The sequence below is a fragment of the Echiichthys vipera genome (genome assembly GCF_963691815.1).
Source record: "Echiichthys vipera genome assembly, chromosome: 10".
NCBI lineage: Eukaryota > Metazoa > Chordata > Actinopteri > Perciformes > Trachinidae > Echiichthys > Echiichthys vipera.
In genome coordinates, this window is record NC_139835.1 from 9796537 (window position 1) to 9811363 (window position 14827).

Below are 14827 nucleotides of genomic sequence, written 5' to 3' on the forward strand. Positions count from 1 at the left end.
GATTTGTGATCTCTGCAACAAACAATGCAGGCAGAGGCATTAGGTTCAAACAGAGCGTCCATCCCCCAGCAGCGAGACCTTTTGATCACTTACAAATGGACTTCATAGAACTAACACCAAGTGAAGGAAAGGAATTTTTCCTCGTCATGGTCGACAGGTTCCCAAAGTATGTAGAGGCTTTTCCCACTTCAAAGCAAGATGCGTCAACAGTGGCAAAAGCCTTACTAACACAGATACTTCCCAGATGGGGAGTCCCCTTACGAATATCAAACGACAATGGGACCCCTTTTGTAAATGCCGCACTTAAAGACATCAGTCAGTACCTCGGTTTTGACCTGAGGCGGCATTGCAGCTAGAAAATGGGACCCTAAAGAACCAACCAGCTAAAAGCTGTAAGGAAACAAAACTGCCCTGGACAAAGGCCCTCCCCATTGTGTTGATGTACATGAGGGGGAGAATCAGGTCCAGAAATAATCTCAGCCCGTTTGAAATCCTGTTCGGTCGGCCTTTGCGAACTGGGATTGGGTCTGAGAGAAGGCAATTCCCTGAGACAGGGTGTTGTGAAGATGAGATACTGCAATAGTGTATACATCTAACCTCTGTTCTCTCTGATATTCACAAGCAGGTGAATAGCTGGATCCAGGTGAATGGGTAGCGGTCCAAAATCTGAGAAGGAAATCTTGGTGATCAAGAAGGTGGAACGGACCCTACCAGGTGCTGCGCGTCACAGAAACAGCAGTAAGGGTCACAGAGAGCGCCACCTGGATCCACGCCTGCCACTGCAAAAGAGTCACGGAGCCATCAGACGACGCCCTTGTACAGACAGATCCGAGGGAACCAGATGGCATCGATCTTCCAAGGCCAGCCACTCCAGGAGGGGTTGAGACGCCACCTGGACCTGTTGCCGGCTCAACACCTACTACTCCTGCCGCTGAACGAGTCCTACTCCAGCCTTGCAGATCGAAACGGACAGGAACTACACATCTTGGACATCGCCCCGGTCACCCGACTGGAACACAATGCCTGGTAACGAGCTGTGGCTCTAACCACCAGGCTGATGACGAATAACAGTTGTTATGTCTGTGCCCAACATCCTCACGGTGTGGGGATGGCACTGCCTGCGGCCTCGCTCCCTGGTTGGGGGTTCTGAACATCAGTGCCGTCAACTAAGAGGGATCGACAGTCAGATTCAGAAACATCTACAACTACACTGAGTCAGGTGCATCATTCAGTGATGACGACAAACCACACACGGTTTGTGCCGTCACATCACTTGACCAAAATCTAGGCACGTCCTTTTGCAACTAGCCAGTGAGCGCCACGTGCAACAGCAAACGGAACGCTGCCTACACCAACCCTGAGTGCAAGTAAGTGGGTCCTTACCTGGACAGACTGAACCTCACACACACCCACAGCCTTGCCTCTCAAGGGGGTGTGTGCCACATTATTGGGACAAAATGCTGCACCCATGTGCTTGCATTAGGTGACAATTTGACTCATGTTGTTGCCCACTTGAATGAACTGTTGAGAGAAAAGCAAAACTCAGAAGCCCATGACGGCTGGGACCTTGGTCCTGGCTCACGATGGGGGGATGGAAAATCCACCGCTGTCAGACTACTACTCCCTGTGTTGATTGTGGTGGTGGTAATGTTGTTGGTCATTTGTTGCGTGCTGCCTTGCTGCAGAGCTCTCGTGGTTTCATGAGTGAGCTCCGCCACGTGGTAGTACCCATGAATCACCATGACCCCAGATGAAGATCTATGGGTACCATCGTTTTTGGATTCAGATATTGAGTCGAACTGATTTAAACACAGAATGTGAATGTTAGAGTGTGATTACACTACAACCACATGCGTGATGACAACAATAAAATTCTCACCCTTTTGTGCAAACATGACATGTAATTGTGTGCAAACTGTCTCACTCAGGTCTGCCTGCTTGCCTGTCCGACCATAGCTCCTTTACCCTCTACAGCTTGACCAGACCGCTACAAAGGGGGGGGATTGTTTAGATATCCTTCGTCTCAACCCGGTGAAGAGTGACAACAGACTTTGTCAAGGGGGCTGTAGAAATTAGAAAGTTGCTGAGCGGTGACGGTGAGTGGGGGCCCTGTGGTTAGAAGTTTGGCCAAATACATGTATGCTGTATCCGCACCTTCTTTTTAATCATATTTTATCATTTTTCTCCTTCAGGGTGAATGTTTCAAGCCATCAGGTCAATTTCTGGCCTGTGGTAGTGAAAAAAAGAAAGGGGTTTATCTGTATTATGCTATTCATCTTTTGTTCCTTTCCCCCTCAATCATTTATTACATGATAATTACCTTTGTAACTATTCCAATCACTGTTTTTAACCAAATTACCTTTTTCATCTATAAAATAAAAAGCTTTTCTCCAGTTTTGATGCATGCTATTTAAAAAAATTGCTAAAAATTGAAATATAGATAAATTACAAATTTCCTTTTGTAGTGAACATAAAATGTTCAAAGGGGGGATTGTTGTGGGAATTTGGGATATTTGTAATTCATAATCATAGTTTGTCAGGTCAGACACAGTTCAGTGTCTCCTCTGTCTCACCTTCTTAATGGATAATGCAAATAACTAACTCATGATGATATAATGGCATATGTGTGCATCTGTACCCTGTGTTAGAGACCTTGTGATGAGAGAGGTTCAGAATGTTCAGAATTGTAATGTCTAAGGCATGTTTTTGTTTGGTCTTAAGACGTCACCCAACCAAGGCTATTCGCGTCCTGTCCCTCTCCCTAAAAGACTGTGCGAGATTTGGCAAATCGTCATTCCCTGCTAGACTCTAACTTGTGAGGATGTGGGGATGAACGTATTTTTGTCTGCAGAAGAAAATGCTTTGGCAAAATAAACCACGGAGAAAAAGCTGATCCTGTTTGTTGATCTTTATTGAAGAATCCATTTCCACAACATTGCACAATACACTGCTTGCAAAGAGATGTCCAGGTTAATCATAGCTAAGTCACTGTGACATTGTAACATTGTGAGTAAATTGCCAGATCAGGAAATGTCCCTTTATGGACAGCTAGGTTTTGGCAGAGTTGCTAGAATGGTAGTGTGGTAACTGCTTATTACTGCGTTTCTCTCCCAAAAGGAATGATATTTGATACAGAAGTGTCCATATCAGTACCATAAACTGTAAAAATGGACGTAGCCTCTCTGTCAAGGTTTGATCAATCATACTAGCCTATGTGAGTCACCATCTTATCAGACTTTGACTCTGCCCCATTTCCTCTTACCAAAAAAGGGCATTCATGTGATGTTGGGGGGTGGGAGATATGTCTGTCTGGCTGATGTGTACTGGATTAGCCACATTAGCATCACCGCCCAGGAGCCAGTCTAACAGAACATGCTACTAGATAAACGGTAGTGGGAGTCAATGAAACGGGAGGTCAGTCTCTAGCCAATAACACAGGAGTCAAGTGTCTAGGGGAGAACACACTGGTTCTGGGTGTCAAGTGCAGGCAGCTAGCATTTACAATTTATGATTTAAACTAGTATTCAACAAAGTACCATAGACTCTAAAACACAGACCCTCAGCCCAAATACAGCCCGAATCCTCCCGTTGCTCCAGATTAGAATCTAGTGTATGTGCTATTGATAGAAGGCTATATCGCAAGTCATGGTGCAAGTGAGGCTATTTAATTAGCTGGCATAACAGAGCCAACACCATCTGTTTGTACAGTTGATCGACGAGCACGCCATCTTGTCACTTATGGTTACACCACCACAGGCAAAGTGAGGGCCAGCGGCTAGCTGTCACTCAAGAGGCTGCGCCCCTAATTAATCCTAAACTTAAACCTCTAATAAAAAAAAAACTAGCCTGGTACAAAAAAAACCCCTCAGCGTTGTCATGAAGGTATGACCTAGACATACAGATTAGAATGTTGTTTTTTTTACCATGCCTTAAATAGGTTTAATTATGCTGTGAAAACGGCCTGTTTAACTTGGGGGTCAATGAGAAACTGCTCTATTATTGAACCTGCCCCTAGTGGCCACTGGACAAAAACTGCTATTTTTTGGTACTTCCTTATTAGATCAACCAGGAAGTCGCTGTGGTGGGGGCTTGGTTAGTTCAGACATCAAGGTTGATAGTGCAGGCTTATAAATCCAGAATGTAGTGATTTCAATACTTTCATTGATTGTAAGATCCCGGGAAGCAAAAAAATGCAATTTAACTTTGTTAATCTGTGTATGTCTCAGTGCATAGATTTTAATTACAGTATAACCTGTGCAATTTTCTACAACATCAAAAATGTCTTACTTATGTTACATACACAAATTAAGCAGTAATAAATACAGACCAATTTGTTTACAAGGGAAAATATTTGAAAAAGCTTGTCAAAAACTCTCTTTAAAGCAACAAATTGCCACTAAAACTATCAAATTAGGATCATCGTCAAGATCACCTGTGCGCGTCCGCACGATCACGCCTTCAACGTGTGTGAGTTTATGCGGTGCTCAACACAGACATGCACCAGCATGCCTAGCTGTCTCTAGTTCTGTGAGTGATATTCGGCTCTTAAGTCGTGACGTAACGCCCTTTCAAAATATGATTTCCGGGTCCAAGCAGGTCGAAGCCCTGTATTTCTTCCACAACGCAGTGCCCTGTTCCCCCTTGTTTGAACAGATCTGAGTTTTAAAAAAAGCAACGTAATTGTCATTTTACCTCTTTCTTATGGATGAAAAAGGAGTTTAACTGACAAAAGAGGTGATCGTAATTGTTCACGTTAGGCCGTTGTTGTCTGTTTTGTTTCAACGGAGCGTTTGGATCTGGAAGTCTTATTTTGAAAGGGCGTCACGTCAGACTTAACAGTCGGATTGAATCGTGTGTGTGTGTGTCCCCGGTCACCTGGCCACCACGTTTAAAAGCGACAGCTTGGCATCACAGATCACCTATACATTTATCGAGTGGTAGTTTTGGCGATTGATGAATGCGTAATCATTCATGGATGGTGCCTTCAGACGCACATGAGTACAATCAATTGCTCTAACCACACTTTTTATTTTTTTATTCGTTTTAAGAATCCGTTTTGATCTGTTCTTAATGTGTGACTGCTTATGCTTTATGACAGCTGAGGTTTGTTCATTATTTTCAGACAGGTTTTGCTGTGCCGTACCGCAAATCCACAGGCTTAAATGTGCGTACACAACCTCAGACCAGACGTGAGATTTGATCGTAGCTCACGCTCACGTCCAAATTGATAAATGCCGACGTTCGCCAGGAAATGGTCGTACGCACGTTTTTCTGCCGTACGTTCGTTTGATAAATGAGGCCCTGTGTGAGGGAAGCTAAGGACAACAACAGGAGAAAATTGGAGCAGAAGCTAAGGGAGAACAATATGAGGGAGGTACGGAAAGGTGTGAGCTACAGGGGGGACAATGGAGAGGGCGACTGAGCTGAATGACTTCTTCAACCGATTTAACCAGTCCTTGTCCGTCAGGCTGAAGGACACCACGTCTGACACTGTGGTCAGCAGCACTGGAGCCACTCAGGGCACAGTGCTGGCTCCTCTTCTCTTCACCCTGTACACCTCGGACATCTGCTACAACTCGGAGCTGTGTCACATACAGTAGTACGCCGATGACAGAGCCATTGTGGGATGTCTTAGGGGTGACAGAGAGGAAGAGTATCGGAGTCTGGTGGGGGACTTTGCTCTCTGGTGCCACACTAACAACCTACAGCTCAACACCTCCAAGATGAAGGAGCTGGTCATTGATTTAGGGAGGTCCAGACCAAGACCGCGACGAGTTCTGCTAGAGGGCGCTGAGGTGGAGGCAGTGGACCTCGGGCTGTGGCTGGACAATAAACTGGACTGGACAACACACACCAGCCCCCTGTACAGGAAATTGCTGTGGATGTTTTACCAGTCTGTGTGTGTCCTTTTCTACAATGTGGTGTGCTGGGGGGGCGCAGCATATCCAAGAAGGATACCTCCAGACTGGATAAACTGATCAGGCGGGCCGGCTCTGTGGCGGTGGCAGAGAGGAGGACACTGGACAAACTGCTGGACATTTTGGACAATGCCAGCCACCCCCTGCACACCGTCATCAGCAGCCAGAGGAGCCTGTTAAGTGGAAGGCTGCTCCTGCCCAAGTGTAGGACCAACAGGCTCGAGAACTCCTTTGTCCCTCAGGCCATCACACTCTACAACTCCTCACTCGGGGGAGGAGGAAATAAAGAGGACAGATGGGAAGTGCAATTAATAATCTATACTCTTACAGACCTGGACACTTATCGTCTTCTTTTTTGTGCAATAACTTTATCCACGACTTAAGTGCAATAATTTAATCTTACTGCTCATTTCTGTCAAATACAGTCATACATATTCTATCTTATACATTTCCTCTAGATTTAACTTATCTGATTTAACTTTATGTGAATTTTACTTGACCTGTATTCTTACATCTACCTCACATATATTGGACTAAGAGTTTATTGCTTGCTGATTATTATTATTTTTTATTTATTTAAGAGTTTACTGGTTATCCTTTACTGTATTTTTTATAACTCCCTTGGTGGGAGTAATCCCAAAGGATCAATAAAGAGAAGTCTAACTCTAACCGTTTTATCCTTCTTATTTATTTACTTAGCAACTCTGTGTCTTTTCTTTGTATATGTGTATGTATTTATATGTGCAATTGTATTTATTGTTTTCTGCTTAGTGTCTCTTTAACATGTAAGTTGACCGTGGCTGCTTGAAAGGTGCCAACAAATAAAATGTATTCAACATTATTATTATAATTATTATGTTTGTTATTATTATTATTATTATTATTATTATTATTATAATTATTATTATTATATCTATGCATTGGTTGTGTCCCTACATAATCCCTCCTCTTAGGGATAATCAATCCACAATTAACCTTTTTTGGTCCAAAAATGAATTTGTCAATCTGTGCAAATGCAGATGAAAACCCAACCAGCCTTAAATTCTTAATCCTTTCATCATTCATTAGTTGGAAAACTCCTGCATAGTACCCATGGCCTTTGTTTGACATAATAATGGACAACCACACTAATCACTTGCAATGATTGCATTGATTGCATCACATATTATACAATTATTATACATATACATATTGTTATGTTATTCAAAACACAAGTTATAATGAATTGTAGTTATGGCAAAGTCGTTTTCTTTTCAAAAGTTATCTGAAATGTGCTTACAGTATGAATCACTAAACTATGACTAGAATCAGCTAAATGTGAAAAATGTAAATAAACAAAGTAAGATGCTCATAGAACTTACAAAATATAATTTAGAGTGTTATCATTTCAACACCATCATTTTAGTTGAAATATAATAAAAATCTAATCAAATCAATCATCATCAGTCAAATAAAAAAGGTATATGATACATCACCCTAAATCTGGAGGGTAAAGAACATTCTTTACATGCATAATAAAATGTAATAAAATTCACATTTTCAGCTTAAATACGTGCTTCAGGCATTCCAAATGTATTTTTACTAAATGTGCAAAACCTCCATTTTTGAGTCTGATTATATTACATTTAACTCCAGCAAAGCAGCCAATAAATGCTTAAGCAGTGCATATATGATTTTCTTTTAATTTTAATTTTAATTAATATTAATATTTGTTTTTAAAAGTAATAACACCAATGAATCTGTTTCGAATTTTGGTCAATTTGAAACCATAAATGAGAGGATTCATGATAGGAGGTATGATAAGAAATTCTATTGCAATAAAGTTTTGAAAGTTTTGAGGTAAATCTTTTGAACCAAAACGCATACTCAAGACATCGAAAAGTATAGTCACAAGAAAAATGAGTAAGGAGGTTAAATGTGGCACACATGTTTGCATGAACTTCCCCCTGTTTTCAATAGAATTCACACATGTTTTGATGAGATACATGTAGGACCACACTATAAAAACACCATGAAATACATAAATGATTATTGTAATGTACGCAACTATGTCGTTTATGATAGTGTCAGCAGAGGAACAAGCAAGTTTAACAATAGTCCAATTGACACAAAAAAGTCTGTTAATATATGGGCTGCATAACTTTAATCTAGATGTTAGAATAATATTTGTGCCTATAATGCAAAAAGGTGTTATCCAGGAGAAACACACTAACTTAAAGACTCTGTGCGTTGACATGATAGAGTGGTACTCCAGGGGTCGACAAATAGCCACATATCTGTCATATGCCATGACCGCAAGAATAGATAGATCACTGCTGGCAAATGAGTACATTACTAAAGCCTGAACATGGCATCCAGAATAAGAGATAACCTGAACAGGAGAGAGCAGATCCCAGAGAAACTTGGGGTAGAAACCTGTTGTCCCGTAAAGTCCATTCATGCAGAAAGTGCACAACAGAATATACATTGGTTCATGCAAGTTTTTGTCCAAGATGATGGTCACAATAAGAGAAACATTCACCAGCACAATGAAACAGTAACACAGTAAAGTGAGAGAAAAGAGAGCAACTGTGTGGTTCTTTGTTTCATTGAAACCTGAAAGAAAAAACAATGTTATTACAGAGTTATTAGTCATGGTTAGAAAACAAATTACCCCTGTGTTATGTCGCTGTGTTAAGCCATCCTTATCTCAGGGACTGTTCCATCCTCTCACTCTTACTAATATCTTGCTGTCTACTCAGCCAGCCAATCAACATTCAAAAAGAGCATGTTGCAATCTATGGAATTGAATAGATTTAAATCCAAAATATTGCCTAGGTGCTAAATGGATTGTACATGTGTACTTTGAAGCAATTTTGAGTTTGAAAATCACATTTAAATGGCAAAACGGATGAAAATATTTGACTTATTTCCGTTGCAGTCATTGATGGCCTTTTAATTAAATTGGTTTAAATCCACTTCTTCTTTTCAGTGACAGTACGACCCTTAGGTAACATGGCATAAACAGCACTCCTTATTTTACCCATTTCACTGCTTTAATAGGTCCCTTAACTCCTGCTGACGCAGTAAAAATGATTGACTTTACATTTGAGCTTACTCATACAAATTTCTGCAAATTTTGCTAATTTACGCACAGGTGGTATTGTGTTTACCTGGGTCATTGACACACTTATCTTATAATTTGCAGAATTTCACTTGTACGATCCCAATGTATGAAAAGAGAGACAATTACGATAAGAATACGAAAATGTTCTTGCATGATGCCCATTGTAGAGACTACTTGAACTTGTCATCTTTCTGAGCTGAAACAAAGATTATCTTCAAGGTGAGTTAATTTGCATTTTTCATGTAGCCATTGAACTTTTACGTTTAAGTTAAACCAACTTGAACCGTTTTACATTGTTTGCTGACGCTTGTTACAGGAAACAGTCAGCTGTTAGACAAACTGTTTTTTTACCCTCATAGTTTTATAATTTCTTGCAGTGATATAAGTAGGACAAGAGGCCCAACTCCTGCTGCAGAAAACATCCCCCAAACCATGACACTTCCTCCTCCAAATTTAACTGGATTCTTTACACACTTTGGGTTCAGTCTTTCCCCAGTCCTCAACTTACGTAATGTTTCCCATAAGAACCAAATAAATAAATCGAACTTAATCTCATCACTGAAGTCACTCTGGACCAGTTCTCCTCTGTCCACACAACCTGCTCCTCAGCAAAGACAAGTCTATCCTTTTATTCTTTCTGCTGATGAGAGGTTTGGTCACTGCAGAGTGGGCTTTCAGTCCAAATTGTCTTAAACGGCGAGACACTGTGTGCAGAGACAGATCCTTGCCCTGTTCAGCACTGAACTGGCGAGCAACTTCAACTGCAGTGTCGAACCAATTCTCCATTGAAAGTCTTTGTATATGTAATCCTCTCCTCCATCCTTCTTGTGCACTTGCCATCTTGCAAAGTAACCAGGAGAGCTGACAGATAAATAGGGCATGTCCAGCAATAAAGTAAATTCTCACCAGATGCCAGATTAACACCAATAACTGTGAGGTATCTGAAAGTGTTCTCTATTTTTGCTCACTGTTTTTTTTCCACAAAATAAATGCTTTTGTCGAAGTGTCTTGGATATTTAAAAAAACATACTCTTACAGCAACGGATATTCTATCAAATTCTGAACAATAAAATTTTGATATCCAGTGTACTACGGCAAGCCTAGGGCCATGTTCACATATCCTCAGGCTGGATTGTGTGGCTGTGGAAGTGTCACTCCATATGTCCCTATGTGTTGTATTATATTCTTTAACCCCCTCATCTAGCACAGGAAGATTTTATATTTCACATTTATTGTCAGATCGTTTTTATGATCTCAACATTTCTGACCACACTAACAAAGAGAGAAGGAAAAGAGACTTAATCATTGTGCTGGGGCTTGTTACAGAAAACAATCAACTTTCACACTTTCTTTCCCCTAATAGTTTTTTTTAAACATTTCTTGTTGCAGTGATAGAGGTAGGGATGTTGACTGTTTCCTGTACATGACCCCTACACTGCCTCAGAAGACTAACAAGTGTGATCACCGGTGTCATGATTGGCCACTGCAGCGTGTCTTGGGGTAGCTTGCACAGCTTGCTCTCCAGGTTAATGGTAAGCCGCCGGGTCGCATTATCTCTGTTAACATTAGGCTTTATGTTAACACAGAGAGAGGGTGCATCTCCAGACGGGAGACGAGAGGGATTAAACACAATGACACAAAGTCAGCTACAGCGTCTGTCGTGGCATAATTACAATTGACATGTTTTGGGCCTCAAAAGTCATTCTTTCCCTTCTCCTCGTCATGCAGAAATTCTATATCTGACAGGCAGCATATTTACCTCTGGAAACACACAGCGACATTGTGCATCTTTGCATAAGCATGATTCACTGTACAGTATATTTTGTGATAAAAATATGATACTGCTCTTTTATTGTTCTATTCTGTGATGACACTGCTCCATCCATATACGGTATTAGGATTTTCCCTCTGCACTTATGCCTGACTATCCTTACATTCTGGGCCGGTCTTTCTGATCCAGCCTTGTGGCATAGAAGAAGAATGCGTGCCCTTCTCTAAAGAAAATACTGAATTAAACTCACACAGAGAATCCAACCCTTGCCATTTTTTTATCCTTATTGACCAATCTTTGTGTGAGTGTTGAGTAGTGGTGCAACTGCATTTTAACACAATAGATGGACAGTACACTGAGACTTGAGACTGGGCTGTTCTCTCCAGTTCTGCAGTGTCCTCCTTCATGGGTGTCAAGGAGGTGAATCAGTCTTCAAAGAGGAGATAGATTACCTCTCAGCAGGGCACCGGCATCTTTTGCAAAAACAGGCAGTTTTGCTACGTACTTCCTCGTTCTCAAAAAAGAGAGATTTCAGACCCATTTTGGATCTCCACATCCTTAATCAATGCATTGCTTGCAGAACGCTCCTAATGTTAAGAATAAAGTGATTACTGGCACTGATTCGGCTGGGCGATTTGTTTGCCACTGTCAACTTAAAGAATGTATACTTTCATGCTAAGTAGCCCTGAAACACAGAAAATTCCTGCATTTTTCCTACCAAGGGATGGCCTGTACTATGATGAAACACATCAGTGCTGGTGTTATTGTCAGCATTTCTCACCAAATTTATAAAAATCCGCATTTCATTGGATGCAAATGGCTCAAACACCACCTACTGTTTTAAATCAGCCCTATCTTCAAATCACTTCAGATTGTTTACTTGATTGTTTATTATTTATTTGTACTGTATTTTATTGGCTATTTATTAGCTACTTTAGATTTAGATAGATTTAGATTTAGATAGATTTAGATTTATTTTAATTGTATTTTATTTGAATCTTTACTTTATTTTATTTCTACTTTATCATCTTTATGGCTTGTTTCTACTGTGCACGGAGCATTGGAACGAAAGAATTTTCCCCCGGGGATCAATAAAGTATTCTGATTCTGATTCTGATTCTGATAGCCTTGCAATTCCATTGTTGTGGACAATGAGGCCCTGTTGGGATGTCTCTATGTCATCAAATTTAAAAATGTTAATGTCCTCTAATGTTAGGGGGGCAACCCCCCTACCCCTGACCTATCTCTGTCCCCTCTGAGCAGAGAGAGGTCAGCCCTCTTCACTCTTTGTTGCATTTTTCAAAAATTATACAGTGGGTGGAATAAGGCTCAGGTGGCAAAGTTAAACTTTATGTGTGTAGTATCTCTTTATTTTTACACAGTAATGACAAACATTCCGGTAGTGGCAGCGATACAGTCTTAGGTAGCATTGGTTACAGTTAGCATTGTAATGCCTGAGCTATAGTGTTGTAAAAAGAATTGTTAACATATAATTATTCAAATGATGAAGTGTAGGAAATTCACGAGAAATATGGAGAGGAATGAAAACCATTACTATGTCTCAACACATCTGAGTGTATACATTTTATGTTATAGGATATCTACTGCTATGTTATGTTTATAGATCTTCTTATTTGGAAAAGTATGCCTTAAAGAAATGCCCTTGCTGACAGTGAAACTTCCCCCCTTATATGTCTATAATACTTGATAAAAGAATTGCAGATAGAAATAGTTTTTCTTCATGTGGTTTATTAGATCACATGTTATTGTTACAATAGACAGCTCAGAGATGTTACTGTAAAGTATAATATTTCTTTCAGTAAGCAACAATTTGTCATCATTTGATGTTACATTTGATATTTGACAAAAAGTTAAACATGCAACATCCTGTCATCATTTAACAAGTGAACACAAATAAGTGATAATTTGTTGAAGTAGATACATATTTTATGTGAGATGAAGATCATTTACTTTAAGTGTCGACATGAAGAGAGAGAGAGAGTCAGCGGCACTGCTGTGATATCCTGCATTAAGAATAATCTCCCTTGTCAGTTCTTTTAACTAAAAATAACTTAATGAAACACTTAAATAAATATAAATAAACAAATAAATATACTTTACATCACATTTGCATTTTTAAATCAAAACAAGGCGTGATTTGTCCAAATGTGTATGTAGTTTAAGACCTTGCAGTGGAATCACACTTTGCATCTTTCTTTTTAACATGAACAAAATCCAATATTTTGTTGCGGACTTTGGAAAGTTTGAATCCATATATAATAGGATTCACAATCGGCGGAACAAGCAAAAATTCTACTGCCATGAAATTATAGAGGTCTCGAGAAACATTTATGTTCCCAAATCTCATGTACAATAAATCTAAAAGCACAGTTATTGTAAAAATGATGAGAGAGATTAAATGTGGCAAGCATGTCTGCATAAACTTCCCCCACTTCTCTTTGGAGGATCTGCATACTCTTATCAGACATATGTAAGACCAAAGAATAAACACAAAATGTCCAAAATAGAATAACATATTAACATAGGAGACTACAGAATTTGCTTTCGGTGGTGAGCAGGTAAGAGCAACTATCATCCAGTTAACACAGTAGATCTTATTTATGTGTGAGCCACATAACCTTGATCCTAATAATGTTGCCGTGTTCATAAACATACAGTAAAGCGGTATAAACCAGGATATAAGCACAAAGATGCAGACTCTCTGTTTTGTCATAACTGAATGGTACACTAGAGGACGACATATAGCCACATATCTGTCATATGCCATCAGCGCTATGATAGAAAAATCACTGCAAGTTGATGAGTGTATTACAAAACCTTGTAGCATGCATCCAGCATAAGAAATGACAGGAGATGAGAGAAGATCCAGAAGGAATTTGGGGTAAAAACCAACAGTTCCATACAGAGCACTGATGCATAGATTACACACAAAGATATACATAGGCTCATGGAGGTTTTTATCCACAATAATGACAACAATAAGAGCAACATTTCCGAAAAGAATCATTAAGTACCACAGTAAAGTTAGCGCAAAGAGGATAATTCTTTGTTCTAATGTAAAATTAAAACCTGAAAGAGTAAACAGTGTGACAGCTGAAACATTCTCCATCATCACCAAAATCAGTATCCAGAAACATAAGCCTTACCCATTTCAGCACATACACTTACACAAGAGAAGAGCTTCTGTCACTGTAGTGGCTGCACTGTCCATTTAATAGTTGTCCTGAAAACAACAAAAGGGCCTTGGAAACCAAACAGACCAATCACTGAAATGTTGCCACCACCGTGGGAAATATTCAGCTCGGAAAAACAAGAAGTACAAATTAAACTTTGTTTCATTATATGAATTACTGATCACCTAAATATTCCATCCTGTGCACAAACAGAAAGTTAGCCGTGATGTAAGAGCCCATTTGTTTTGCTCTTAGTTGCGGATGCTTTAGTGTGGCATCTAAAAACTTTAAAAGTTGTCTTTAGACATATCAAAAACAAACTGGTTTCTGGTGCAAAATTATTTTTATTTGAGCTACTGTCAATTGAATTGAATAAGATACAGCAGAAATACAGCTTACTGTGTTAGTGATTTATGCAATCATGAAAGGGTCATTCACACTTTACACCTGCTCACTTTGTTCCCCTGTCCCTTTGTATTATTATCGCATGCAAAGTGGCACATGCTAACATTAGGGAAAACTATGATCTTGGTTGGCAATTGTTAATTTTGACGATATTGGTGGCAACAACTCGTTCAAAACAACAATGATGGCTCCTAAAATATTAGCTCAGATGCTAGAATTGTATGGGTGTGACGAGACCCTCATGAGACATCACGATACGAACTATTGAGTTCACGAGAACAAGACAAGTTTTAACTTGAAATGTTTTATTGATTTTGATTTTAGCAGTGAGCAGTGGTGCTGCTGCAAGTTTATTGTTCACTATATTATTTATTATATATATTGTCACATTTTAATATTGCAAGATCTTGTGGGACGATAACTCATCACACCC

The 14827-nt window shown here is 39.8% G+C and overlaps 1 protein-coding gene across 1 annotated transcript; it reads right to left on the bottom strand.

Annotated features, from left to right (window-relative positions):
- Positions 1 to 1095: 1095 nt before the first annotated feature.
- Positions 1096 to 13823, bottom strand: LOC310953198 (olfactory receptor 52D1-like; the record flags this gene model as incomplete). Its single annotated transcript, XM_083922156.1, has 4 exons — positions 1096 to 1166; positions 7650 to 7916; positions 8232 to 8333; positions 13706 to 13823. 4 exons carry the CDS (start codon positions 13821 to 13823, stop codon positions 1096 to 1098), a joined length of 558 nt encoding a protein of 185 aa, XP_083778282.1.
- Between the last annotated feature and the right edge of the window lie 1004 nt (positions 13824 to 14827).